This window comes from Pan troglodytes, chromosome 20 (assembly GCF_028858775.2).
Source record: "Pan troglodytes isolate AG18354 chromosome 20, NHGRI_mPanTro3-v2.0_pri, whole genome shotgun sequence".
NCBI classification, from domain to species: domain Eukaryota; kingdom Metazoa; phylum Chordata; class Mammalia; order Primates; family Hominidae; genus Pan; species Pan troglodytes.
The window spans coordinates 23,942,320-23,969,247 of NC_072418.2; the positions used below are offsets into that span (position 1 = coordinate 23,942,320).

Consider the following 26,928-nt stretch of genomic DNA (forward strand, 5'->3'; position numbering starts at 1 on the left):
CTCAGCCTCCCAAGTAGCTGGGATTACAGGTGCCCGCGACCATGCCCGGCTGACATTTGTATTTTTAGTAGAGGCGGGGTTTCACCATGTTGGCCAGGCTGGTCTGGAAGTCCTTACCTCAGGTGATGACAAGGGCTTTCTTTCATAGGGGTGAGCAAACAAGATTAGAAAAAAGATGGGAGGGGAATGGCAAATGGACGGTAAAAACATCAGATTCTAGATCAGAGAATGTTTTATCCTGAGGTCAGCATGTTCTTAGAAGGGAAGTAGAATGGGGTTGTATGTTGGCTCAGACGGAGGGCAGCCCAAAGTCCAGGAACCTCTGGGAAGGAGATAAATTTCAGCGAGGTCTGATATGGAAGTACAGGAAAGTGGTCCCAATCCAGGCTCCAAGATAGGGTTCTTTGATCTCACGCAAGAAAGAATTTAGAGTGAGTTCATAGAGTAAAGTGGAAGCATGTTTATTAAGAAAATAGAGGAATAAAACAATTGCTACTTCACAGACATAGCATCCCAGAGGGCTGCTGGTTGACCACTTTATGGTAATTTCTTTTTTTTCTTTTTTCTTTTTTTTTTAATTGATCATTCTTGGGTGTTTCTCGCAGAGGGGGATTTGGCAGGGTCATAGGACAATAGTGGAGGGAAGGTCAGCAGATAAACAAGTGAACAAAGGTCTCTGGTTTTCCTAGGCAGAGGACCCTGGGGCCTTCCGCAGTGTTTGTGTCCCTGGGTACTTGAGATTAGGGAGTGGTGATGACTCTTTAACGAGCATGCTGCCTTCAAGCATCTGTTTAACAAAGCACATCTTGCACCGCCCTTAATCCATTTTACCCTGAGTGGACACAGCATATGTTTCAGAGAGCACAGGGTTGGGGGTGAGGTCATAGATCAACAGGATCCCAATGCAGAAGAATTTTTCTTAGTACAGAACAAAATGAAAAGTCTCCCATGTCTACTTCTTTCTACACAGACACAGCAACCATCCGATTTCTCAGTCTTTTCCCCACCTTTCCCCCTTTTCTATTCCACAAAACCGCCATTGTCATCATGGCCCGTTCTCAATGAGCTGTTGGGTACACCTCCCAGACGGGGTGGTGGCCGGGCAGAGGGGCTCCTCACTTCCCAGTAGGGGTGGCCGGGCAGAGGCGCCCCCCACCTCCCGGACGGGGCGGCTTGCCGGGCGGGGGCTGACCCCCCCACCTCCCTCCCAGACGGGGCGGCTGGCCGGGCGGGGGGCCGACCCCCCACCTCCCTCCCGGACGGGGCGGCTGGCCGGGCGGGGGGCTGACCCCCCACCTCCCTCCCGGACGGGGGGCTGACCCCCCACCTCCCTCCCGGACGGGGCGGCTGGCCGGGTGGGGGGCTGACCCCCCACCTCCCTCCCGGACGGGGCGGCTGGCCGGGCGGGGGGCTGACCCCCACCTCCCTCCCGGATGGGGTGGCTGCTGGGCGGAGACGCTCCTCACTGCCCAGATGGGGCGGCTGCCGGGTGGAGGGGCTCCTCACTTCTCAGACGGGCGGCTGCCGGGTGGAGGGTCTCCTCACTTCTCAGACTGGGCGGCTGGGCAGAGACGCTCCTCACCTCCCAGACAGGGTCGCGGCCGGGCAGAGGCGCTCCTCACATCCCAGACGGGGCGGTGGGGCAGAGGTGCTCCCCACATCTCAGATGATGGGCGGCCGGGCAGAGATGCTCCTCACTTCCTAGATGGGATGGCGGCCGGGAAGAGGCGCTCCTCACTTCCTAGATGGGATGGCGGCCGGGCAGAGACGCTCCTCACTTTCCAGACTGGGCAGCCGGGCAGAGGGGCTCCTCACATCCCAGACGATGGGCGGCCAGGCAGAGACGCTCCTCACTTCCCAGACGGGGTGGCGGCCAGGCAGAGGATGCAATCTCGGCACTTTGGGAGGCCAAGGCAGGCAGCTGGGAGGTGGAGGTTGTAGCGAGCCGAGATCACGCCACTGCACTCCAGCCTGGGCACCATTGAGCACTGAGTGAACGAGACTCCATCTGCAATCCCGGCACCTCAGGAGGCCGAGGCTGGCGGATCACTCGCGGTTAGGAGCTGGAGACCAGCCCGGCCAACACAGCGAAACCCCGTCTCCACCAAAAAAAATACGAAAACCAGTCAGGCGTGGCGGTGTGCGCCTGCAATCGCAGGCACTCGGCAGGCTGAGGCAGGAGAATCAGGCAGGGAGGTTGCAGTGAGCTGAGATGGCAGCAGTACAGTCCAGCTTTGGCTCGGCATCAGAGGGAGACCATGGAAAGAGAGGGAGAGGGAGACCGTGGGGAGAGGGAGACCGTGGGGAGAGGGAGAGGGAGAGCGGTAAGTTCTTGATTATATGCTAAACAAGGGGTGAATTATTCATGCCTCCCCTTTTTAGACCATACAGGGTAACTTCCTGATATTGCATTGGCATTTGTAAACTGTTATGGCACTGATGGGAGTGTGGCAGTGAGGACAATCAGAGGTTACTCTCAGGGCCATCTTGGTTTTGGTGGGTTTTAGCTGGCTCCTTTACTGCCGTCTGTTTTATCAGCAAGGTCTTTATGACCTGTATCTTGTGCCAACCTCTTATTATGCAACTTAGAATGCCTTAACTGTGGGCCATGCGCGGTAATTTCAGCACTTTGGAAGGCTGAGGCGAGTGGATCATCTGAGGTCAGGAGTTCGAGACCAGGCTGACCAACATGATGAAACCCCATCTCTACTAAAAAAAAATGTATAAAAATTAGCTGGGCATGGTGGCGGGCGCCTGTAATCCCAGCTACTTGGGAGACAGAGGCAGGAGAATCACTTGAACCGGGAAGGTGGTGGTTACAGTGACCCGAGATCACGCCACCGCATTCCAGCCTGGGCGACAGAGCAAGATTCCATCTCAAAAAAAAAAAAAAAAAAAAAAAGAGGAAAGAATGCCTTAACTGTTTGGGAATGCAGCCCAATAGGCTCTGGTTTAAATGCCTCTGACAGAAGTATTTTATTTTTACCACTGAAGACAAATTCAGCTACCATTTTTATGAGAGCAAGAAGAAAATGTGCAGAGTCTGTGTCTGGCTTATGTGACAGGTAAGAATAGAGAGCACCATCTAAGTCTTTTTTTTTTTTTTTTTTTTTTGAGATGGAGTCTCACTCTGTCTTGCACGCTGGAGTGCAGTGGCGTGATCTCGGCTTACTGCAAGCTCCGCCTCCTGGGTTCACACCATTCTCCTGCCTCAGCCTCCCAGTAGCTGGGACTATAGGCGCCTGCCACCATGCCCGGCTAATTTTTTCTATTTTTCAGTAGAGATGGGGTTTCACTATGTTAGCCAGGATGGTCTCGATCTCCTGACCTCATGATTCACCTGCCTCAGCCTCCAAAAGTGCTGGGTTTACAGGCATGAGCCACTGCACCCGGCCCTTAGTCTTAATGGAAATGGGGTTTCTTTCTATAAACTGTTTCTGGCACACAAAGGATAGAGAATTTTATTAATCACAGCTGTTTTCTCAGATTATCCACGTGCTTTTTATTTTCCCACCTCTTTTCTTTGTCCTATACATTTCTTCCATTTGACTTCTCCTGGATTTTATCTTTTGTAATAAACCAGTAAACATAACTACAGTGTTTGCTGAGTTCTCTGATTAGCTCTGTCCAATTATTAAACTTCATAGAGGTTATGAAAGTCCTGAATTTTTAAACAGTAGCTCAGAAGCATAGATGGGCCCATGGGGTTTGTGACTGGCATCTCCAGTAAGGACAAAGTTGTGGGACCAAGCCCTGAATCAGGGTCTGTGCTGACTCTGGGTGGTGTCAGAATTCAAATGTTAGACATTGAGTTGCTGTTGGAGAATTGCTTGGTGTTAAGCAAACTACAGATTTGGTGCCAGAAGAAAGATATCACAGAGGCCTGTCCTGGAATAGAACTCTTGGTATCTGGAAATGGGAGGCTCTGCTCTCCTGTACACAGGCTTTCACACTGCCCATTGTCCTGTGATTCCAGGTGTCCTCTTAGGGTAAGAGAGGATGAAAACTTAGAGGGAACGATCTCTGATGACAGACTCCCTTTTCCTGCAGCTGCCACCACGTGATTCCCACCCACTCACATACACACCCACTAGACATTGACATGTCCACATCCCTCCCAGAATGAGGCACCACCCTCAGGAACTTCACCACAGCATTTTTGATCCCAGTGTTCCTTCCCAGAAATGCACAAAAGTGTCTACAAGTCTCCTGGAATATTCCTACTCCCAGACACAATCTGCAACAGCAACCTGTTTTTCTCCACCACCTTAGGGTTCTGGGCCACCTGTTTGTAATCTCATCTGCCTCCATGGACCTAGAAATAAATCAGTACAGCCCCACCTGGGCCATTATCTGTAGCACAAACCAGTCTTTTCACCTACATAGCACTCTCCCCCAACTAATGAAGTTTTTTCCTTTTAACTTTTATTTTTGGTCTAGGGGTACACATGCAGGTTTATCATATAGATAAAATTGTCATGGAAGTTTAGTGTAGATTATTTTGTCACTGAGGTACTAAGCATAGCATCAAACAGGTATTTCTTATTCTCTTTGTCCTCCTACCCTCCACCCTCAACTAGGCCTCAGTGCTTGTTGTTCCTCTCTTTGTGTCCATGTGTGCTTGTTATTTAGCTCTTATAAATGAGAACATGCATTTGGTTTCTTTTTTCTGCATTAGTTTTCTGAGGATAATGGGCTTCACCTCCATTCATGTTGCTGCAAAGGACATGATCTTGTTCTTTTTTTTTTAAAATAACCACACAGCATTCCGTGATGTTTATATACCATATATATTTTATACACACACACACATATATATTTTTTATTTATTTTATTTTTGAGATGGAGTCTAGGTCTGTTACCCAGGCTGGAGTGCAGTTTTGCAATCTGGGCTCACTGCAACCTCCACCTCCCAGATTCAAGTGATTTCTCCTGCCTCAGCCTCCCAAGTAGCTGGGATCACAGGCACGCACCACCACACCCAGCTAATTTTTGTATTTTTAGTAGAGACGGGGTTTTGCCATGTTGGCCAGGCTTGTCTCGAACTCCTGACCTCAAGTGATCTGCCCACCTCAGCCTCCCGAAGTGCTGGGATTACAGGCATGAGCCACTGTGCCTGGCCACCATATATATTTTTATTTTTTTAAATTATTTTATTTTGTTTTATTTCATTTTATTTTTTGAGATGGTGTCTCACTCTGTCACCCAGGCTGGAGTGCAGTGGCGTGATCCCCGCTCACTGCAGCTTCCACCTCCCAGATTCAAGTGATTCTCCTGCCTCAGCCTCCCAAGTAGCTGGGATTACAGGTGCGCACCACCACGCTTGTCTAATTTTTGTATTTTTAGTAGAGACAGGGTTTCTCCATGTTGGCCAGACTGGTCTCGAACTCCTGACCTGAAGTGATCCCCGTGCCTTGGCCTCCCAAAGTGCTGGGATTACAACTGTGAGCCACTGCGCCTGGCCTTTTTTTTTTTTTTTTTTTTTTTTTTTTTACTTTTTTATAGTAGCCATTCTGACTGGTGTGAGATGGTATCTCATTGTGATTTTTCTTTGCATTTCTCTACTGATTAGTGATAAGAAAGAAATACTCATCAAATACTTGTTAGCCACATGTATATCTTCTTTAGAATGGCATCTGTTCATGTTTTTTGCCTACTTTTTAATAAGGTTGTTTTTTCTTGTAAATTTGTTTAAGTTCCTTTTGAATTCTGGATATTAGACCTTTGTCAGAAGCATAGTTTGCAAATATTTTCTTCTATTCTGTAGATTGTCCGTTTACTCTGATTTTTTTGTGTGTGTGGTATTTTTTGTTTTTTGTTTTTTTGCTGTGAAAAAGCTCTTTAATTAGGTCGCATTCATCAAATTTTGCTTTTGTTGCAATTGCTTTTGGTATCTTCATCATAAAACTTTGCCAGTTCCTATGTCTAGAATGGTATTTCCTAGGTCATCTTCCAGTATTTTTTAAGTCTTTACTTAATCTTGAGTATATTTTTGTATATGGTATAAGAAAGGCGTGCTGTTTCAGTCTTCTACATAATGTTAGCTAGTTATTCTAGCACTATTTATTAAACAGAAAATTCTTCTTACGTTCCTCTTGTCAGCTTTGTCAAATATCAGATGGTCGTAGGTGTCAGCATTATTTCTGGGCTCTCTATTCTGTTGCATTGGTCTATGAGTCTGCTTTTGTACCAGTACCATGCTGCTTTGGTTTCTATCACCCTGCAATATAGTTTGAAGTGGGGTAAAGTGATACAGTGCCTCCAGCTTTGTTTTTTGTTTTTTTGTTTTTTTAAATTTTTTTGTTTTTTTTATTTTATTGAGACCTAGTCTCGCTTAATTCCCCAGGCTGGAGTGCAGTGGAGCAATCTTGGCTCACTGCAACCTCTGCCTCCTGGGTTCAAGCAATCCTCCTGCCTCAGCCCCCCAAGTAGCTGGGACTACAAGCATGTGCCACTATGCTCTGCTATCATCATCATTATTATTATTATTATTGTATTTTTAGTAGGGACGGGGTTTCACCGTGTTAGCCAGGATGGCTTCAATCTCCTGACCTTGTGATCCACCCGCCTCAGCCTCCCAAAGTGCTGGGATTACAGGTGTGAGCCACCATGCCCAGCCGCTTTGTTCTTTTTGCTTAGGATTGCATTGGCTCTTTGGGCTTTTTTTGTTGTTCCATATGAATTTAAAAACAGTTTTTAGTTGTGTTAAGAATGTTTTTGGTAGTTTGATAGAAATGGCATTATTTCTGTATATTTCTTTGAGCAGTATGGTTATTTTAATGATACTGATTTTTTTCTGTCCTTGAGCATAAAATAGTTTTTGATTTGTTTGTGTTAGTTCTGACTTCTTTAAGAAGTGTTTTGTAGTTCTTGTCGTAGAGATTTTTCACCACCCTGGTTAGCTGTACTTCTAGATATTCTATTCTTTTTGTGGCAGTTGTGAACGGAATTATGTTTTTGATTTGGTTTTTGGCTCGGATATTGTTGATGTGCAGAGATGCTGCTGATTTTTGTACATGTATTTTGTATCCTGAAACTTTGCTGAAGTTGTTTTTCAGTCTAAAGAGCTTTTGCACCAAGACTATAGGGTTTTCTAGATATAGAATCATGTCATCTGCAAACAGGGTTAGTTTCCTTTCCTCTCTTCCTGTTGGGATGCCTGTTATTTATTTCTCTTGCCTGATTGCTCTAGCCAGGACTTCCAATTCTATGTTGAATAAAAGTAGTGAGAGAAGTCATCCTTTTCTTGTGCCAGTTTTTAAGAAGAAATGCTTCCAGCTTGCGTCCATTCAGCAGGTTGGCTGTTGATTTGTCACAGATATCTTACTATTTTGAAGTATGTACCTTCAATGCCTAGTTTGTTTAGGGTTCTAAACATGAAGAATGTTACATTTTATTGAAAGCTTTATCTACGTCTATTGAGATAATCTTGTGTTTTTTGTCTTTAGTCCTGTTTATGTGATGAATCACATTTATTGACTTGTGTATGTTGAACCAACCTTGCATCCCAGGGATAAAGCCTACTTGATCATAGCAGATTAGCTTGTTGATGTGCTGCTGGATTCAATTTTACAGTATTTCATTGAGGATTTTTGCATCAGTGTTCATGAAGAATTTTTGCCTGAGTTTTCTTTTTTTTGTTTTATGTTTGCCAGGTTTTGGTATCAGAATGATGCTGTTACTATATAATGAGCAGGGGAAGAGTTTCTTCTCAATTTTTTTTAGTAGTTTTAGAAAGTATAATACCAGCTTTTCTTTGTACATCTAGTAGAATTCAGCTGTGAATCTGTGGGTCCTGGGCTTTTTTTTGGCTGGTAGGCTATTTACTAATTCAATTTTAGAGCTTGTTATTGTTCTGTTCTGGGCTCCAGTTTCTTTCTGTTTGGTATTGGGAGAATGTATTTGCCCAGAAATTTATCCATTTCTTTTAGATTTTTTTTTTTAGTTTGTGTGCATAGAGATGTTTATAGTAGACTTCAGTAGTTATTTGTATTTTTGTGGGGTCAGTAGTAATGACCCTTTTGTCATTTCTTTTTTTTTTTTTTTTTGATATGGAGTCTTGCTCTGTCACCCAGGCTGGAGTACAGTGGCTCTATCTCAGCTCACTGCAAGCTCCGCCTCCCAGGTTCACGCCATTCACCTGCGTCTGCCTCCCGAGTAGCTGGGACTACGGGCACCTGCCACCATGCCTGGCTAATTTTTTTTTATATTTTTAGTAGAGACAGGGTATAGCCAGGATGGTCTCTTATCTCCTGACCTTGTGATCCACCCACCTCGGCCTCCCAAAGTGCTGGGATTACAGGCATTGTCATTTCTTATTGTGTTTATTTGAATCTTCTCTTCTTACTTCACTAAACTTGCTAGTGGTTTATCTTATTGATTTATTTAAAAGATTTAACTCCTGGATTTCTTGATCTTTTGTATGACTTCTTATGTCTAAATCCCCTTCAGTTCTGATCTGATTTTGGTTATTTCTTGTCTTCTGCTAGCTCAGGGGCTGGTTTGCTCTTGCTTCTCTTATACTTTTATTTATGATGTTAGGTTGTTAAATTGAGATCTTTCTACCTTTTTGATGTGAGCATTTAGTGCTGTAAATTCCCCTTTTAACCTCACATTAGCTGTGTTGGAGAGATTCTGGTGTGTTGTATCACTGTTCTCATTTGTTTTAAAGAACTTCTTGATTTGTGCCTTAATTTCATTATTTACCCAAAAGTCATTCAGATGAAGATTGTTTAATTTTCATGTAATTGCATGTTTTCAAGTGTTTTTCTTTGTACTGAATTATATCTTTTTTTTTCTTTTTTTGAGATGGAGTCTTACTCTGTCGCCCAGGCTGGAGTGCATGGCACCATCTCGGCTCACAGCAACTTCCACCTCCCGGGTTCAAGTGATTCTCCTGCCTCAGCCTCCTGAGTAGCTGGGACTACAGATGTGCGCCACCACGCCCAGCTAAATTTTTATTTTTTTATTTTTAGTAGAGAAAGGGTTTCACTGTGTTAACCAGGATAGTCTCGATCTCCTGACATCGTGATCTGCCCACCTCAGCCTTCCAAAGTGCTGGGATTACAGGCATGAGCCATCGTGCCCAGCCCTGTATTATATCTTTATCTTTATCAAGTTGTGGTCTAAGTGAGCATTTGGTATGATTTTGGGATTATTGAATTTGCTGAGGATTGTTGTGTTTCTGATTGCGTGGTCAATTTTAGAGTATGTGACACATGGTGATGAGAACGATATATATACTATGTTGGTTTCAGATGAAGAGTTTCATATATGTTTATTAGAATGATTTGGTCAAGTGTTGAGTTTAGGTTCTGATATCTGTTAATTTTCTGCCTCAAGGTGGGAAATTAAAGAAAATAAAATTAAATTAAAAAGAGAAAGAAACAAGGTTTCCTGTATTAGGCTGACTTATCCTAGAGGCAGTAACAGGCACAGCCCACATCCAGGAAAAGTCTTGATAACACTATTTAAGAAGCCAGGGCTGGAAAGAATGTGCTCTGGAGACTCTCCCAGCATTCCCTCAACATAGGGAGAAGAGAAACAAATTTTCCTTTCTCTTATGATTCCTGTTTTTCATTTAAGCAGCACAGTGAAGGTCATGAGATACCTGAGCAGGCCTGGATTGCAGCCACCTAGGCACCATAGTGAAGGTTATAAGATAAGCCCATGCAAGGCACTAGAGCAAGCCTAGGTAACAGCCATCTGGGCCGCATAGTAAGAGTCATATATAAGTCTGAGTTATAAACCTGTCATAGTATGATTAACTACTTTTGTTCTGTTTCTGTATCCTTGCTTTCACATCACTGCGCTTTGTGCCACTGTAGGCTTATTTCAAGTTAGCCCACCCTCTTTAGAAGTGTATGTAAAAGTTAAATGCTGTCTTTGTCCTTGGCCCAGTCTCTGGATGTTAATCCACTGGGTCTGAGTGCACTCAATAAAATCCTCCTTTTCTACCTATCGGTCTTTCCAGTCTCCTAATTCCCACAACACAGTGATCTAAGTGTCTGCGGAGTGTTGTAGTCTCCTACTATTGTGTCAGAATCTACATCTCTTTATAGGTCTTCTAAGAACTTGCTGTATTCATGTGCACCCATGAATTTTTTTTTTTTTTTTGAGACAGTTTCACTTTTTTGCCTGGGCTGGAGTGCAGTGGCATGAACTCAGCTCACTGCAACCTCCTGGGTTCAAGCAATTCTCGTGCCTCAGCCTACTGAGTAACTGGGATTACAGGCACCTGCCACCATGTTTGGCTGGTTTTTGTTTGTATTTTAGTAGAGATGAAGTTTCACCATCTTGGCCAGGCTGGTCTCAAACTCCTGAGCTCAGGCAGTCCACCTGCCTCAGCCTCCCAAAGTGCTAGGATTACAGGCGTGAGCCACTGCGCCCGGCTAACACCCATGGATTTTTTTAGAACACCTTTTTCTCTTCTGCTTTTTCCTTCATAAACATTCTTTCAAGTGTACACAGGGTGCCCAAGGCTACACCTTAGATACCTGAATCCAGTGTCTACTAAAATTCAGATGTCCAAGGGTTCAGGGACATGTCCAGAGACTTGGTTGTTGTAGGAGAAAATATAAATTAGAAATAAGAGGCTTTATTCTCCTACCTGAAAATAATGGAAGATATTTTGTTCTTTTTTCTTAAAGCATTTAGATTATATGTAGATATTTTTCTCTGATTTTTGGAAATATATGTAAATCATAGTAACAGCTAAATAAACCATTTGTCATTTTTTTTGACTCAGGGTTGTCTTTCTCTAGGACCTCATAACCATTGCTTTGTTTTTGCTTTGGGAAAGGTTTTATTTTATTTTTTCATTTTTAGTCTTGTAAAGTAGACACAGAGTTGTTTAGATTAAAGCTCATTTTAAGAGTACACAAAAGTTGAGCACAAAGATAATAAAGACTAGAAAATACTAAGTTCCTTTGAGAGAAAACTGATTATCCAGGGTAATTATCTGATATTTGCAGTCCGAAGTACTTACACAGAAAAAGCAAGAGCAGTTCAGTGTATAAACTGAAAAGTGGAATCTGTAGTTGTACTTTGGTTTCTATTTATTACTTCAGAACAATTAACATAGTTATTATGTGTAGTGTTTGTCAACAACCTGCACTCATATTAATAGCATTTTCTATAATAGTATGAATATAAGGCCACAATATTTACTTTGAATACCTTAAATAGGCACTTCAATATTGTTCTTTTTACTTTTGAAATATAAAGTGTTTTAACTGAATTATGGTTACAGACAATTTTTAAAAGTTCTACAGACATCATGACTAGTACACAAAAATTATTTATACATAGATATTTGTATCTAACATCAAAGGAAAACTCACTACAAAATTGTTACAGTAGATATTAGTCTGAAATGCTCATTAATTTCCCCAAAAGGACTAATTATATGTGAGCATGGTTTCAGTGTCTTATTTCACTAAATTTGAATGCTGCTATTACAGGACAGATCAACATGATGAGTGATGTGGCCACCCAAAACCATAATAGCTCTTTAGTTAACTATGTTTCAATCTCAAATACATTCCACTATATAAACAAAGTCAGGTTCCAGTTCTTATCAAAAAGCTCTAGTGGAAGTTGTCACATGTATTTCACAATAGATCCCCCATTTGATGGCTAGGAGATAAAAGAGCAACAGACATGAAAGAAAAACCTTATGAAATTCTACTGAGAATATGCCCTTTTTCTTCATAATGCTCATGTTTCTCATGCTGACAATAGCTGTGCATTTTGGGTGTTTTCAGAGAAATTCCTTTTAGGGGAATATTTTCTGGCCTACTTGATCAATCTTGTATCTAATCTGAGTTTTCTTCTTAAGATGCTTTTAACTTAGTTTGTTCTCAGTAGAATCTTGCTGAGATGGAGAGCTGCTTTTCTCTCTCATGCTTTGGGTGTCTGTTTCAGAAGGCCTATTAATATCCTGTGGTTTGTGTGAATTAGGTGGGCTGTCACAGTGAGAACTCTTGGAGCATCTGCACTTATCCTGGAAATCCAGCAGTATTTTTTAATGTCACAATTATAACTAGAAACTGAGGCTGAAACACTGCTCCCATTCCCATTATTATGAAGGCACAATTCTACCCAGGAGGCCTACAGGATCTCCTCATGCAGCTCAGGCTTTACTCTCTGATGTGGCACTGGAGTGCTGCTATGGCAATTGGGGTTCATGTATGATGTGAGCTGCCAGCTGTGAGCCCTGTGCTGTGAGCTGTGTTTCAGTGGCAGATGGTAGGAGTCGAGAGGACACTCGTCATCAGGAGAGGGTAAGCAGGAGTGCTCTAGCCCAGTGCTTAGGGAGTAGAGGAGCCATTGCTTTAAAATGTAAATAGCCAAAAAGATAGCACCCCATCCAGCCATTTCTGCAGGAGAGTGAGAGCCTACCTTCAGCAGCCACCTGGTTTTAAGTTGGAACATTACCTCCTGTCGTGAAGATAGGAAAAGTTTATTTTGTCATTGACTATAACCCATTGGCATGCACAGATGGCCTCTCAAATTACCAGGTGAATTTAGGATAAACTCTGTATGACATGGTGCTGTAAGTTCTTCCACTTGTGGACTAATTATAATGACTATTTTTCTGTCTTTGCAGTCTCTTAAGCAAATTGACTGTGGTGCATGTCACATTCTGGTTTACTTGTGTATAAAAACTCTTTTGTTCTATCATTATGGAGTTTCTCTGCAGCTGGATACAATTTTTCTTTTAATTATATTTTCCAAACACTATCTAGAATTACCATACATGATATAAACATATTAGGTGCCAGCCAGGCTTTACTCTAGAGGGTACTTTTCCTCTCAGGCTTCCAGTCAACTCACAGTTGTGCTGCAAAGTGCATGCTGTCACTGGGCATCTCTAATCCCAGCACTTTGGGAGGCCAAGATGGGCAGATCACCTTGAGGTCAGGAGTTTGAGACCAGCTTGGCCAACATGGTGAAACCCCGTCTCTAAAAAAATACAAAAATTAGCCGGGCATGATGGCCGGTGCCTGCAATCCCAGCTACTTGGAGGCCGAGACAGGAGAATTGCTTGAACCCAGGAGGCAGAGGTTGCATTGAGCCAAGATCATGCCATTGCACTCTAGCCTGGGCAACAGAGTGAGACTCTGTCTCAAAAAAAAAAAAAAAGTGTATACTGTCCCGTAAATATGCAGGCAGAATCGTGTCTCTTTGTTATCTATAGTCCTCTACAGTCACTTCTAGAGGGATTAGATTTGTACAAATGTTACAGGGTGGAAATCAACCATTTTACCTCTTTCAATGACTCTTGTGTCTTCAAACCTGAAACTGATTAAGAGACCATGGAGCCAAGAAACCAAATCAGAGTAACACGTGTGCATTGAGTAGACATGTGGACATGAGAATCTCCACTTTCCCCTTCCTCCTCTTGGTAAACTGCTCACAAATGTTCAGGTAACATCTGCTACTGCTACTCCACCTATTCAGGACCTAAATCTGCAGCTGGAAATTCTGAATCTAGGTCATGAGATTTGGAAAACAGAAAATCTTTTATCTGAGGAATGCAAATCCTCTTTTTAGGTCGGGGCGAAAGTTATTGCGGTTTTACCATTTAATGTAATGGCAAAAACCACAATTACATTTGCACCAACCTAATAGTTGTCAAACTCAGACATTAAAATGAGAACACAATTATGTCTTTCTTTCCTCTTTGAACCATATAGTTATCTCTTGAAATTGTTTACTATTGCCACCAGTGGCTATAAATTAAACTGATAGTGCCACACTGGACACTATAGCCCATACTCTAAACCCTAACGACGTACACTCAATCAGTAATCAATGTTAATTCTGTAAATAAATAAGAATTTCTCGCAGACAACCTTTTATCAGGCCATACTCTGTCCCTCTCTCTTTGCCTTTGCAAATCCACTTGTAAGTGCTGCTAATTGAAGTGTAGATTCCAGGCAACTTGAATCTTTGCCCGCAGTTTACAATCCTCAAGCTTGGCCCAAATAAACTGCCTACTTCTGTTCATGTTGCCTCAGCTTCTACCTTCTGGATAGATATATAATCTAGAGTGTGCCAGAGCAGCCTCTATGAGGAGATCTCTCCTTTGATTGTTGTGTGCTTGCTCTAATACCCAAGGATGCAGAGCCAGGTTGATCCCATCTAGGATCTGCACATAAGGTCGGGCCTCTTCTTGGGATTTACAAGACAAGGCCACACTTTGGATTCAGAATGTAAAGAAAACTAACAGGAGGCATCTTCTGCATTGTGAGATGTCAACATGGGCATTTTAAAGACATCTTTTGAGAGTGTGGCTCTTTGAGCTTTTCAGATCTTGTCCAATGACCTGCTTCAGTTGTGTGAGAGGCTTCTGGTATAAATAGAATCTAATGTCAGATTCAGTAAGTGTAAACAAGCATCGTAGGAGTGAGATCAAGGCCACAAAGTATCCAGAGCCATAACACAACTATACCTACCTGTAAAATGTGATGCTGGGCCGGGCGTGGTGGCTCACGCCTATAATCCCAGGACTTTGGGAGTCCAAGGCAGATGGATCACGACGTCAGGAGTTGGAGACCAGCCTGACCAACATGGTGAAACCCCATCTCTACTAAAAATACAAAAATTAGCCGAGTGTGGTGGCACATGCCTGTAATCCCAGCTGTTCAGGAGGCTAAGGCAGGAAAATCGCTTGAACCTAGGAGGCAGAGGTTACAGTGAGCTGAGATCATGCCACTGCACTCCAGCCTGGGTGACAGAGCGAGACTCCATCTCAAAAAAAAAAAAAAAAAAGTGAACACTGGAGTAGAGTATTCTTGTCCTTCCTCTTACCCAAGAGCTAGCAAATCAGGACAGGTGATCCAGGTTCTGGAGCTCTGCCAGGGCAGTTCCGTTTTCTATTTAGAATGAGCCTGAGTCTCTTCTGCCTTTCTTATTATTGGGCCATCAGCACAGGGTCACTGGGAACCCTCTCTCAATTAGCTAGGTATATTTCAGACATTTGATGATGTCCAGAGCAGAACTGTGTCAGGATGATAAGAGTGGTTAATTCTGCTTCTGTTTCAATGTAAGAGAAATGAATCATCTTGTGTTTGTTTCTTTCCTCATACAAGAGACATGTTTGGTTGGTACCCAGATGAGAGTTTCTCTAGTTTTCTGGTACTTTGGGTAAAAGACGAGGAGGAGGTCTGGAGACTCAAAGCAGATAAACTAATTGCTTCATTAATATGACCATTAGAAAAAAAAATGAAGCAGTCATGGTCCCTACCATCCAAAAACTCTTGGTTTAGACTATCAACTGGATAAATGGTTGAATGAAGCATCATATGGTTGGTACAATGAATAGGTGTGTGCAAAAAAACTTGGGCTTTATTTGGGCCACTTTCTTTACATTGTTGTAACTTCTGATGTCATCAGCTGAAGGGATATTTATGGACAGAAGAATTTTTATTATTATTTCTATTTTTCTTACCTTGTTAAGAATATATATTTATCTTCTAATAAAATTACCCTAGAAAACCTTAAGAGATTTGCTTAAATTGCTTATTAGTATATGTTATAAAATTGACAGGACAGTAGCTCAAAAAAATTAAAATTACACAAACTCTGGAATTTAAGTTTTTCTTAGGTAAGTCTAGGAAAAACAGAACTGGAAGTACCCCCACTGGCATAGAGAACAGAATTCTACACAGGGTCCACTCTTTGGCCCAGTTCTGTTCAGATTCACCCTTTTTGGATGCCTTATTTTGGTCTGGCCCCACTCTGGAGCCTTGCCTCACAGAACTGATTAGAAGAGATCAGAGTTTTGGGTGGTATATTTTGCTACCTTTCTAGAGCTGGTGCTCTGATTTCGTGAAACTCAAAAGCAGATAAGTGGAAAAATATGTATTTTTAATTTTTTATTAAAATCAGTGCTTACCAAGACATTCCATTTAGCAACTTGTTTTCTATTCCTGCAGATCCAGTAGTTGCTCCACAAGTCACAATAAATTAAATATAAACACAATAAAAATTCCTCTAAACTACATTAAACTCTCAATTTCTGTATTCCTCTCATCTGTCTATATTTAGCTTTTATTCTATACATTTTATTTTTAAAAAATCAATGACAGAGAAACAGAAAAATTAAAATTCTGCGTCCTTTATCTAAATCCTGGGAATTATTAAACACTTAGTACCAACTCCCAGGGTGTTATGAGGATGAAATCACACAGTATGTTATGCCCAGCACAGTGCTCTGTAACATACTCTTGAGCACATAGTACCTGCTTAACAAACATTGCATTAGTACCTGTGCATATGCTATTTTTCAAATGCAGACTCATTCAGACATTGCTGCCTTCTGTTTGTTCTGTAAACTTTATTTTACTATTTTTTTTTCAGGTTTTTGAGAAGCTACTTTAATCTGTTATGAAAAGAGAGGTTTCTTCACTTTGACTTTTTTTTTTCCATAAGTCACTGGTGTACAGGTGGTATTTGGTTACATGCATAAGTTCTTTGGTGGTGATTTGTGAGATTTTCGTGCACCCATCACCCAAGCAGTTTACACTACACCCATTTGTAGTCTTCTATCCCTTGCCCTGCTCCCACTCTTCCCCCAAAGTCCCCAAAGTCCATTGTACCATTCCTATGCCTTTGTGTTTTCGTAGTTTAGCTCCCACATATCAGTGAGAACAGAAAACCTTTTATCTGAGGAATGCAAATCCTCTTGTTAGGTCGGGGCAAAAGTTATTGTGGTTTTACCTTTTAATGTAATGGCAAAAACCAGAATTACATTTGCACCAACCTAATAGTTGTCAAACTCAGAGAGACATTAAAGTGAGAACACAATTACGTCTTTCCTCTTTGAACTATGTAGTTATCTCTTGAAACTGTTTACTATTGCCACCAGTGGCTATAAATTTAATAGTGCTGCACTGTGCACTATAACCCATACTCTAAACCTTAACGATGTATACCCAATTAATAATCAATTTTTTTTGTAAATAAATAATTTCTGACAGACAACCTTGTATCAGCCCACTTGGGGGTGTCTCTCAGGTCCTGCAGGAGCAGTCTGCTTCCTTCAGATGGTCTGTGGGTCCTCTTGGGATTGCTAGTTTGTTCTTGCAGTCAATCTGGAGCTAAAATTCACACTGTGAACCTCCACACACTTCTCTGTCCAAGTCGGAGCTGCAATCTAGTCCTGCCTCCCATCCGCCATGACTGAGCCCATTCCACTTTGGCTCTTTAAGTAAGTAGGCCACCTGTTCTGTAAACTTTAAAGAGTCAGCAAAGAATATGATACTTTAGTGTACAGATGAGTTGTCTTCATTTGTATCAGAAGTTTTTGTGTTGTGACAAGAGTCCTGAGTGGAAGGGACTCTGTGCTGTGCCTGCTTTGTCTAACTAATACTAATGGTGAGCCCAGGGGGAGTTACATCAGCACCGATGGGACTTGTTTAAAACACTCATTTTGGACCCTTTTCAGACCTGCAGAATCACATTATGTAGAATGGGGTCAAAATTACCAAGTGATTTATAAGCTCATTACAGCTGGAGGGGCAATGCTTTGCCAAGTGGTTATCAGCCGGGGTTTCTAATTAGAATTCCACAGCCAATTTACAAAAATCTGTTTACTTGTGCCCTTTCAACAGGTTCTGCATAGAAGCATCCATGTTGTTTTAATTAAGTGCCTCATGTGATTCTAAAGTGAGGCCAGAATCAAGTATGAAAGCTTCAAGACACATTCATGAGAGTTCCACCTTTGCACTAAAGGGTGGTTACAGGGCCTGTTTTGTTTGGGTTTAGTAGGGACGGGGCAGTGCGGTCCATACTACCAATATTGTAGCAGAAACTGCTGTTGTCTGTGGCAGGGGAGGGCACCTGAGGACAGGAAAGAAGAAATGTATCTCCATGGAACAGTGCATTGTTCCTAAATGTCTGTTATTAAGAACAGAAATGGGTGGACTTTTTTTGCAAGTCTTGATTCTTCTGCCTGTGGGTGTGGTGGCAGCAGGTAAACAGGTTCTGTTGACATTTTAAAAGGCATAGTCTCAAGATGCAGGTGTGATTTGTTTGGAGCATGTCATCTGAGCAGGAATTTTACAGAAATTGGAAAAAGAAGAATAAATGGCGATTTTTCAGCTAATCATGTCCCAGATCAAGAGCTGTGTCCACTCTGCCTCCTGGACTGTCATGCATTTAGTACTTGCAAGCCTTTACTTCTCTACTTGTATTTTTCCTCCCTAATGAGTTTAACTACTTTTTAAAATTCTTATGATAGTCAAGGGTCTCTGAAAAATATTTCCTTCCTACATACCAGATCTTTCTCTACATTCTCTACATCATAGCTTTTTATGTGCCATGCAGAATTCTCACCAAGATTATAAATTAATCTGCAATATTAAAAATGTTCCCTTGTGGCTGTGAAACAGGAGGTGTGGATACTCAAGGTTTCTATTAGGGAAAGGTGGGGGTCCTCAGTAAAGATGGAGAACATGTAATGTTGAGGTTCCATCTGTGTTCTCCATTGGCTTTATGCAGAACAGGATTTTCAAAATGCTTATTTAAACAGGATGGCATTTATCACCCAGAAAGTTCTAAAAAATACATATATATTAGGAGGTACCTGTTCTCTAGAGTGCTAAAAAAAGACTACTTTAAATCACTACTAAAAATTACAGAACACTTGACTGGGTGCAGTGGCTCACACCTGTAATCTTAACACTTTGGGAGGCCGCGGTGGGTGGATAACTTGAGGTCAGGAGTTCAAAACCTGTCTGACCAACATGGTGAAACTTCATCTCTACTAAAAATACAAAAATTAGCCGGGCGTGGTGGCAGGTGCCTGTAATCCTAGCTACTGTGGAGGCTGAGGCAGGAGAATCGCTTGAACCCAGGAGGTGGAGGTTGCAGTGAGCCGAAATCGTGCCATTGCACTCCAGCCTGGGGGACAGAGTGAGACTCCGTCTCAAAAAAAAAGAAAAAAAAAAATTACAGAACCCATGAGTCATCAGTACCTTAAACTTTGAATAAAACTGATGTTTCTTTATGGTTAAATTCAGACTGTAATGTACTTTTAGGTAGCAAGATCACATCAGTGAGGCTATGTCTTTCTGTATGCACCAGCACATCATAAAAATTTGTCCTAGTGCAGTTGATATTAATGATTCACTTGGTTAAAGAACTCTCTGACAGACTGTTTTACTATAGAGTTGATTATTTTTTCTTTATTATTAACTATCTTTATGCAGCTGATGCCATCACATTTAATCTGGCAGCTGCCCTTCTTCCTTAGGTTTTCTTTGCATATATCTGTCTTTGGAAAATGAAAGCTCTCATCTTTGTTTACAGGACAAAAAAACTGGGAAAAACACAGGTTCCTTCATTTACTGAATGTTTGACAAAATATTCTTTTTGGATCAAAAACATTGGCATTACTGGTGAGCTTGTTAGAAATTCAGCAACTCAGACTTTATTCCAGATTTTCTGAAAAAATAATCTGCATTAACAAAATCTTCAGTTCATTGAACACATTAAAATGTGAGAGGTAAATTCTAACTCAACATGTCTTTTTGATCTGAAAAATATACACAACTCATTCTGTAAGATGTAAACATAGCACTCAAAAATGTATGTTTGTGTTCATGCCCTTAATTTTATACTTTATCACTTAGAAAAATGTCATGTGTCCACTGATGTTGTGGATCTTATGCCACTATTTTCTCAAAGTTAGAGAATATATTAGAGAACATTTCTGTTTATAAATTAGTTTATTGAATAATTTCAGTCACTTGTATAAGTCAGAAGCAGTTCTCTTTACTCTCTCATTTCACCTTGAATTAAATAAAAAATTCTACCCATGGGCACTTGGTCAATATATTTCTCTCTCTCTTTCTCTCTCCTTCTGTTGGTGTGTGTGTGTTTCAGGGACCATTGACATTTACAGATGTGGCCATAGAATTCTCTCTGGAGGAGTGGCAGTGCCTGGACACAGCACAACAGAACTTATATAGAAATGTGATGTTAGAGAACTACAGAAACTTGGTCTTCCTGGGTGAGAATAACTTCAGTACAACATTCCTAATATACCCTAAATGTTTCATTTCTCCTCTTTGTAGAATGTTTTTTGGTAATTTATGCTTTGCGTAAATGAGTTTCAGATTCCTGCTTTTAAGAAAAGTTTGGGGCCGGGTGTCGTGGCTCACGCCTGTAATCCCAGCACTTTGGGAGGCCGAGGCGGGTGGATCACGAGGTCAGGAGACCATCCTGGCTAACACGGTGAAACCCCATCTCTACTAAAAATACAAAAAATTAGCTGGGCACAGTGGCAGGCACCTGTAGTCCCAGCTACTCGGGAGGCTGAGGCAGGAGAATGGCGTGAACCCGGGAGGAGGAGCTTGCAGTGAGCGGAGATAGCACCACTGCAGTCCAGCCTGGGCAAAAGAGCGAGACTCCATCTCAAAAAAAAAAAAAAAAAAGTTTGGGGATTTGTTCATGTAGAAAAGAATTTCTTCAAGATGTTTTATCTTCACCTGAACTTTCCATATTCCTGAGCTGATTTGTATTATGTACTCTTGATTAGTGATAATTTCAGGAATTTGGTGGCCTAAAATATTGTTGCCCACACCTTAAAATCTAATTGTCACAATCGATTTTTTATTAAGTAGTACTGGGCAATGAAATTAAGAACCTAAAAATTTAAAATATTTTCTAAAGATTTAGAAATTTCTCTTATAAATTGGCATTTGGGCATTAATTTACTAGAATATTGTATTACATCCTCTTTACTGAGCACATTACTAAATTGGTAGTTACAGAATATAAGCAAGATTCATCTTCTTTACTTTTAATAAAACAGGTATTGCTGTTTCTAAGCCAGACCTAATCACTTGTCTAGAGAAAGAAAAAGAACCCTGCAAGATGAAGCGACATGAAATGGTGGATGAACCCCCAGGTAGGTGAGAGTGAACACAACAGACAACACAGATGAGAGGTCCCAAGGCCAATAAGAAAGCCAGTCCTTACAATGTGATTTGGGAAGCTATGTTTCAAAGAAAATATTTTCTGAAAAACTGTGTTCTAAAAAACTTTCAGCCTGGCACAGTGGTTCACACGTGTAATCCCAGCACTTTGGGAGGCTGAGGTGGGCGGATCACCTGGGGTCAGGCATTTGAGACCAGCCTGGCCAACATCATGAAACTGCATCTCTACTAACAGTACAAAAGTTCACTGGGCGTGGTGTCACATGCCTGCAATCCCAGCTTCTCAGGAGGCTGAGGCAGGAGAATCGCTTGAATCTGGGAGGCAGAGGTTGCAGTGAGCTGAGATCACATCATTGCACTCCAGCCTGGGCAACAAGAGCGAAACTCCATCTCAAAAAAAACAAAACAAACAAAAAAAAACACCCGTCTTGATGACTGCCCTACAGAGCAAAGTCCTGAAGAATATTCATTCTGTTGAAAAATAAAATGGGGATTAACAACTACCAAAACCCCTTGTAACAAGCCAACTAAAGGTGGACCCTAGTACAGACCCCGCAGCCTTGTGACCAAGCTACAACCCCTCTCTATTACAAATCCATAGGGCATCTCAGCACCCTGGGGACCCAACAAAAGAGGCTTAACTCCTGAGGCCAGTTTATAAAAAATTGAAGAGGTGTTTGCTTCTTCACATTCACAGACACCAATGCAAAACTGTATTGTACCCATTGTTAATGCCTCTATTTTAATATAGTACTGGAAGTATGTGGCATAAATATTAGTCAAAAAATAGAAAATAGGCTGAGCACGGTGGCTCATGTCTATAATCCCAGCACTTCGGGAGGCCAAGGCAGCTGGATCACCTGAGGTCAGGAGTTCCAGACCAGCCTGGCCAACTTGGCAAAACCCTGTCTCTACTAAAAAATACAAAAATTAGCTGAGCGTGGTGGCAGGCACCTGTAATCCTAGCTGCTTGGGAGACTGAGGCAGGGAGAATTGCTTGAACCTAGGAGGCGGAGGTTGCAGTGAGCCAAGCTCATGCCACTGCACTCCAGCCTGGGTGATGGAATGAGACTCTGTCTCAAAAAAAGAAAAAAAAAAAAAAAGCATTGAAATTGAAGACAAGTAAAAAGTTGCTGTTTGTAGATTATGTAATCTGACATTTAAAAAACCATAAACAGTACATTAAAACCTGTCTAAACTAATAAATGCCCTTAGTATATTAGAAACATACAAAATTAACATACAAGTATAAGTTATGGTTCCATACACTTAAACTATCTGATAGAAGAGAGGAAGAAAACAATCTTATTTACAATAGCATTAGAATAATAAATTTCTGAAAACAAATTTAACCAAGGAGGTAAAAAGTATTTACAATTAAAAATATATCAATGAAAGAAATTTAAAAAGACGTAAATTTTAAAATATTTTATATCTATGGATTGAAACAATAAATATTTTTGAAGTGCCATATTATTCAAAGTGATCTATAGATTCAGTGAATTCCCAATGAAAATTTCAGTGTTTTTTTTTTTCACAGAAATGCAATTTTAAAATTTACATGAAACTACAATAAACTTTGACTAGCCAAAGCAATCTTGAGGAAAAAGAACAAAGCAAAAGAACATCATACTTTATAATGTCAAACTATATTTCAACACTATAGTAATACAAACATAGTGGAATGTGCAGAAAAATTAACAAAAAAACACTACTGGAACAGAAACCACTACTCTCAAACATTTTAGACATAATACAAAAAGAGAATCTAAAAAGTAGTTTAACAAAGAGTTTTTCAAAATTAGGCAGATACTTGTTTGTCCCCCAAAACAATGAAAAAGCAGTCACATTATGCAGTATATTATATGCCATGAAGAGGGTTTTGGCTCACTGTAAGCTTGAACAAAGATCACTGAGGGGAAAATAGAATCCTTAAAAAATATAAAAGCATAAGACAGAAGATGCCTCTATGTGAGAGGATTTTTTTTTTTTTTTTTTTTTGGAGATGGGGGTCTCGCTTTGTCACCCAGGCTGGAGTGCAGTGGTGCAGTCTTGGTTCACTGCAACCTCGGCCTCCCAGGTTCAAGCGATTCTCCAACCTCAGCCTCCCAAGTAGCTGGGACTACAGGCGTGTGCCACCACACCTGGCTAATTTTGTATTTTTAGTAGAGACAGGGTTTCACCATGTTGGCCAGGCTGGTCTTGAACTCCTGACAGGTGATCTGCCTGCCTCGGCCTCTCAAAGTGCTAGGATTACAGGCATGATCCACCTTGCCCGGTCCAAATTTTTTTTTTTCATTTTTAAGTATTTGAGAAACATAACATTTTAAAGTAATGGCTGCATTCTTGTTTTCCACAATGAACATGGGTTTCATTTTCATTGCATCATCAACAGCTTTGGTGTTTTTAAAAAAATTTACAGTTGCCATTCTTAATGGATGTGAGGTGATTTTGGTTTTCATTGTTATTTTCATGCATATCTCTACAAATTAGTGATCTTGTGTTCTTAAATGCTTTTTTTCCAGTTGTGCGTCTTTTTTGATGAAAATTTAGTTCAGTTGTTTTCCCATTTTAAAATCACATTATTCAACTTTATTGTTTAGTTTCAAGAGGTGTTTATATATTCTGAATATTAAATCATATCACATGTGATTTGCATACATTTTCATCCATTTCCTAAGAGACATTTTCACTGTATTGAACGTTTTCTCTGATGTGCAGAAATTTTTTGGTGCAGTTAAATTTTTCTATTTTCTTTCTTGCTCATACATTTAATGTTGTATCTAAGAAAATGCGGCCAAGTCCAATGTCATGTGTTTCTTCTATATTTTTTTCTAAGGGATTTGTTAGTGGTTCTTTTTTTTTTTAATGTCCAAGTATTTTATTTAAAATGTTTTTTGTATATGGTTCAAGGAAAGGACCCAACTTTATTTTACCAGTGTTTCTTTTGTTTTTTTTCAATACGGAGTCTTGCTCTGTTGCCCAGGCTGGAGTGTACTGGTGCAGTCTCAGCTCACTGCAACCTCTGTTTCCCGGGTTCAAGCAATTCTTCTGCCTCAACCTCCCAAGTAGCTGGGATTACAGGTGTATGCCACCACACCTGGCTAATTTTTTTGTATTTTTAGTAGAGATGGGGTTTCCCCATGTTGGCTAGGCTGTATTGATATCCAGTTTCCAATATTATTTTTTAAAGAGATTTTCTTTTCTCTGTTGTGTGCTCATGGCACACAACAGATCATATACAGAAGGGTATATTTCTGTGCTGTGTATTCTATTCTTTCATCTTTCATCTGTCTTGTCAGTACCACATTGTTTTTGTTACTGTAGCTTTTAATATGTTTTGAAATCAAAAAGTATAATGCCTCTTTGTTCTTTTTCATGGGTGTTTGGCTATAGTTTATGATCAAATTTTACAATTTTAAACAATATTTCTGTAAAAAACTGTGCTATTGGGATTGTTTAGGGATTATATTAAATGTGTTTATCACTGTATGTTGTATTGACATATTTGAAAAATTAAATTTTTGACCCCTAAGCAAGAAAATGTTGAAGAGCATGTTTTAATTTTCATATATTTTTGGATTTTCCAGTTTTACTTTTGCTTTTAGTTCCTAGTTTTATTTAGTTTTGGCCAGAAAACACAGTGTGTAATTTTGGTCTTTTAAATTTTATTTGTTGTTTTGAGACAGGAGCTTACTCTGTCACCCAGGTTGGAGTACAGTGGCATGATTTTGGCTCAACGCAGCCTCAACCTCCTGGGCTCAAGTGATCCTTCCATCTCAGCCTCCTGACTACAGACATGCACTACCATGTCTGGCTAGTGCAGTTTTTAATTATTTGTAGGGACAGGATTTCACTATGTTGCCCAGGCCTGGTCTCAAACTTCTGGCTCTAAGTGATCCTTCCACCTTGGTGTCTAATGTGTTGGGATTAAAGGCATGACCCACTGTACCCAGCCAATATTCCTAAATTTAGTAAGACTTGATTTGTGTCCTAACAGAATACACCAGGTGCAAATAAGGATATTTTGCTTTTGACTGGAGAGAATCTCTTGCTTTCAGCTGGAAAGTTGTTTTTTTTGTGTTTTTTTTTTTTGTTCGTTTGTTTGTTTTTTTTTGAGACAGAGTCTCGCTGTGTCGCCCAGGCTGGAGTGCAGTGGCGTGATCTCGGCTCACTGCAGGCTCCGCCTCCCGGGTTCACGCCATTCTCCTGCCTCGGCCTCCCGAGTAGCTGGGACTACAGGCATCCACCACCACGCCTGGCTAATTTTTTGTGTTTTTTCTTTTTTTTTTTTTTTAGTAGAGATGGGGTTTCACCATGTTAGCCAGGATGGTCTCGATCTCCTGACCTTGTGATTCACCCGCCTCAGCCTCCCAAAGTGCTAGGATTACAGGCGTGAGCCACCATGCCCGGCCTCAGCTGGAAAGTTTTGTTGGAGTCTGTTAAGCCTAGTTGTTCTATAATAATGGTTTGAATGTTTATGTTCTCCAAAGTGGCTGGCTCATTTCATTTTACATAATGTCATTGAGCTTTATCTTTATGGTTGTTATCTTTATGGTTGTTAGAATATTTCCTGCTTCCTCAAACGTGGGTGATATTTTAGTATTTTTATATTTCAAATTATATCTACTGAATAATTTGCTGACAGAAATTTGCATTGGTTCAGCCCATTGGCTTTAATAACGATGTTACAATATAATGGGTGTGAAAATGACTCTTCATATGAACATATATGTGAAAGTTTATATATGTTTATATATGTGCTGCATTCTATTTGATTAGTCTACTTTTTCACATTGATACTCATGCCAATTTGTTTTAACTCTGTAGCTTTGTAATGTGTTTTGAAATCAAGAACTGTAATTCTTGTTCCTTTTTTAAAGATCGTTGGGTATTTTGTTGTCTGTCTCTTGATATTTCTTATACTTTGGGGGTTGCTGTTTCTATTTGAGAAATTGGAAAACATTGCATTAAATCTGTAAATTTACATTGAGTAGTATGAATGTCTTCACAATATTAGTTATTTAAACCTTTGAACTAAGCATGCTCAAGAGCTCAAGAGTGTGTTGCTTAATTACTTTTTTTTTTTTTTTTTTGAGATGGAGTCTCACTCTGTCACCCAGGCTGGAGTGCAGTGGCATGATCTCGGCTCACTGTAACCTAATTCCTATATATTTGTGATTTTTTTAGTTTTTTCTATTGTTGTTGTATACTCTCATTCCGTTTTGGTCATAGAAAGTAATCCGTAAGATTTCAGTTTTAAAAAATGTGTTAAGACTTCTTTTTTAGCCTAACAGGTGATCTAGCAAGAAAAATTTTATATGAGCAATTGAGAAGGGTGTGTATCCTGATGTTGTTTAGGAGTGGTCTCTATACCTCTGTTAGAAATAATAATTTTATATTACCTTGAAGTCCTCTGTTCCCTTACTAATGTTCTGTCTTGTCTTATTATTACAGGAGGTGGGGTATAGAAATATCCTATGCTAATTATATTGGTTTCTATGTGTTTCTTCAATTCTGTCAGTATTTGCTGTACATATTGGGAACCTAAGGTGAGATACACACATGCACACAGACATACACATGTACAAATTTGTCATAGGTTCCCAGTGAATGAATCTAGTATTGTTTAATGTTGTTTTTTGTCTCTTTGGAGTTTTAACTTCAAGTACATTTTATAAAATATGACAGTTTTTGAAATAAACTTTAAGTATATTTTATATATAAAATATCACAGTAGCTTGTGTGATATTATTTTGACTTCTCTCATTTGGCTAATATTTACATGAAATTTCTATTTCCATCTTGCCACTTTCAGTCTTTTTTTATCATTAGATCTTCACTGACTCTTGTAGAAAGGCAAGATGGATCTTGATTTTTAAAATTTTTTGTATAAATCCCTTTATTGAAAATATGTCTCTTGATTGGAAAGTTAAATTTATATATATTTAAATAATTTTCTGAAAGAAAAACACTA

At 40.4% G+C, this 26,928-nt stretch overlaps 1 protein-coding gene across 1 annotated transcript in view; it reads left to right on the top strand.

Annotated features, from left to right (window-relative positions):
* Positions 1-26,928, top strand: part of ZNF429 (zinc finger protein 429) — a 35,625-nt gene that overhangs the window by 4,028 nt on the left and 4,669 nt on the right. The window contains 2 exon segments of the mRNA XM_024351789.3: positions 19,897-20,023; positions 20,828-20,923. Coding sequence (XP_024207557.2) covers positions 19,990-20,023; positions 20,828-20,923 — 130 coding nt within the window. The 5' untranslated portion in view covers positions 19,897-19,989.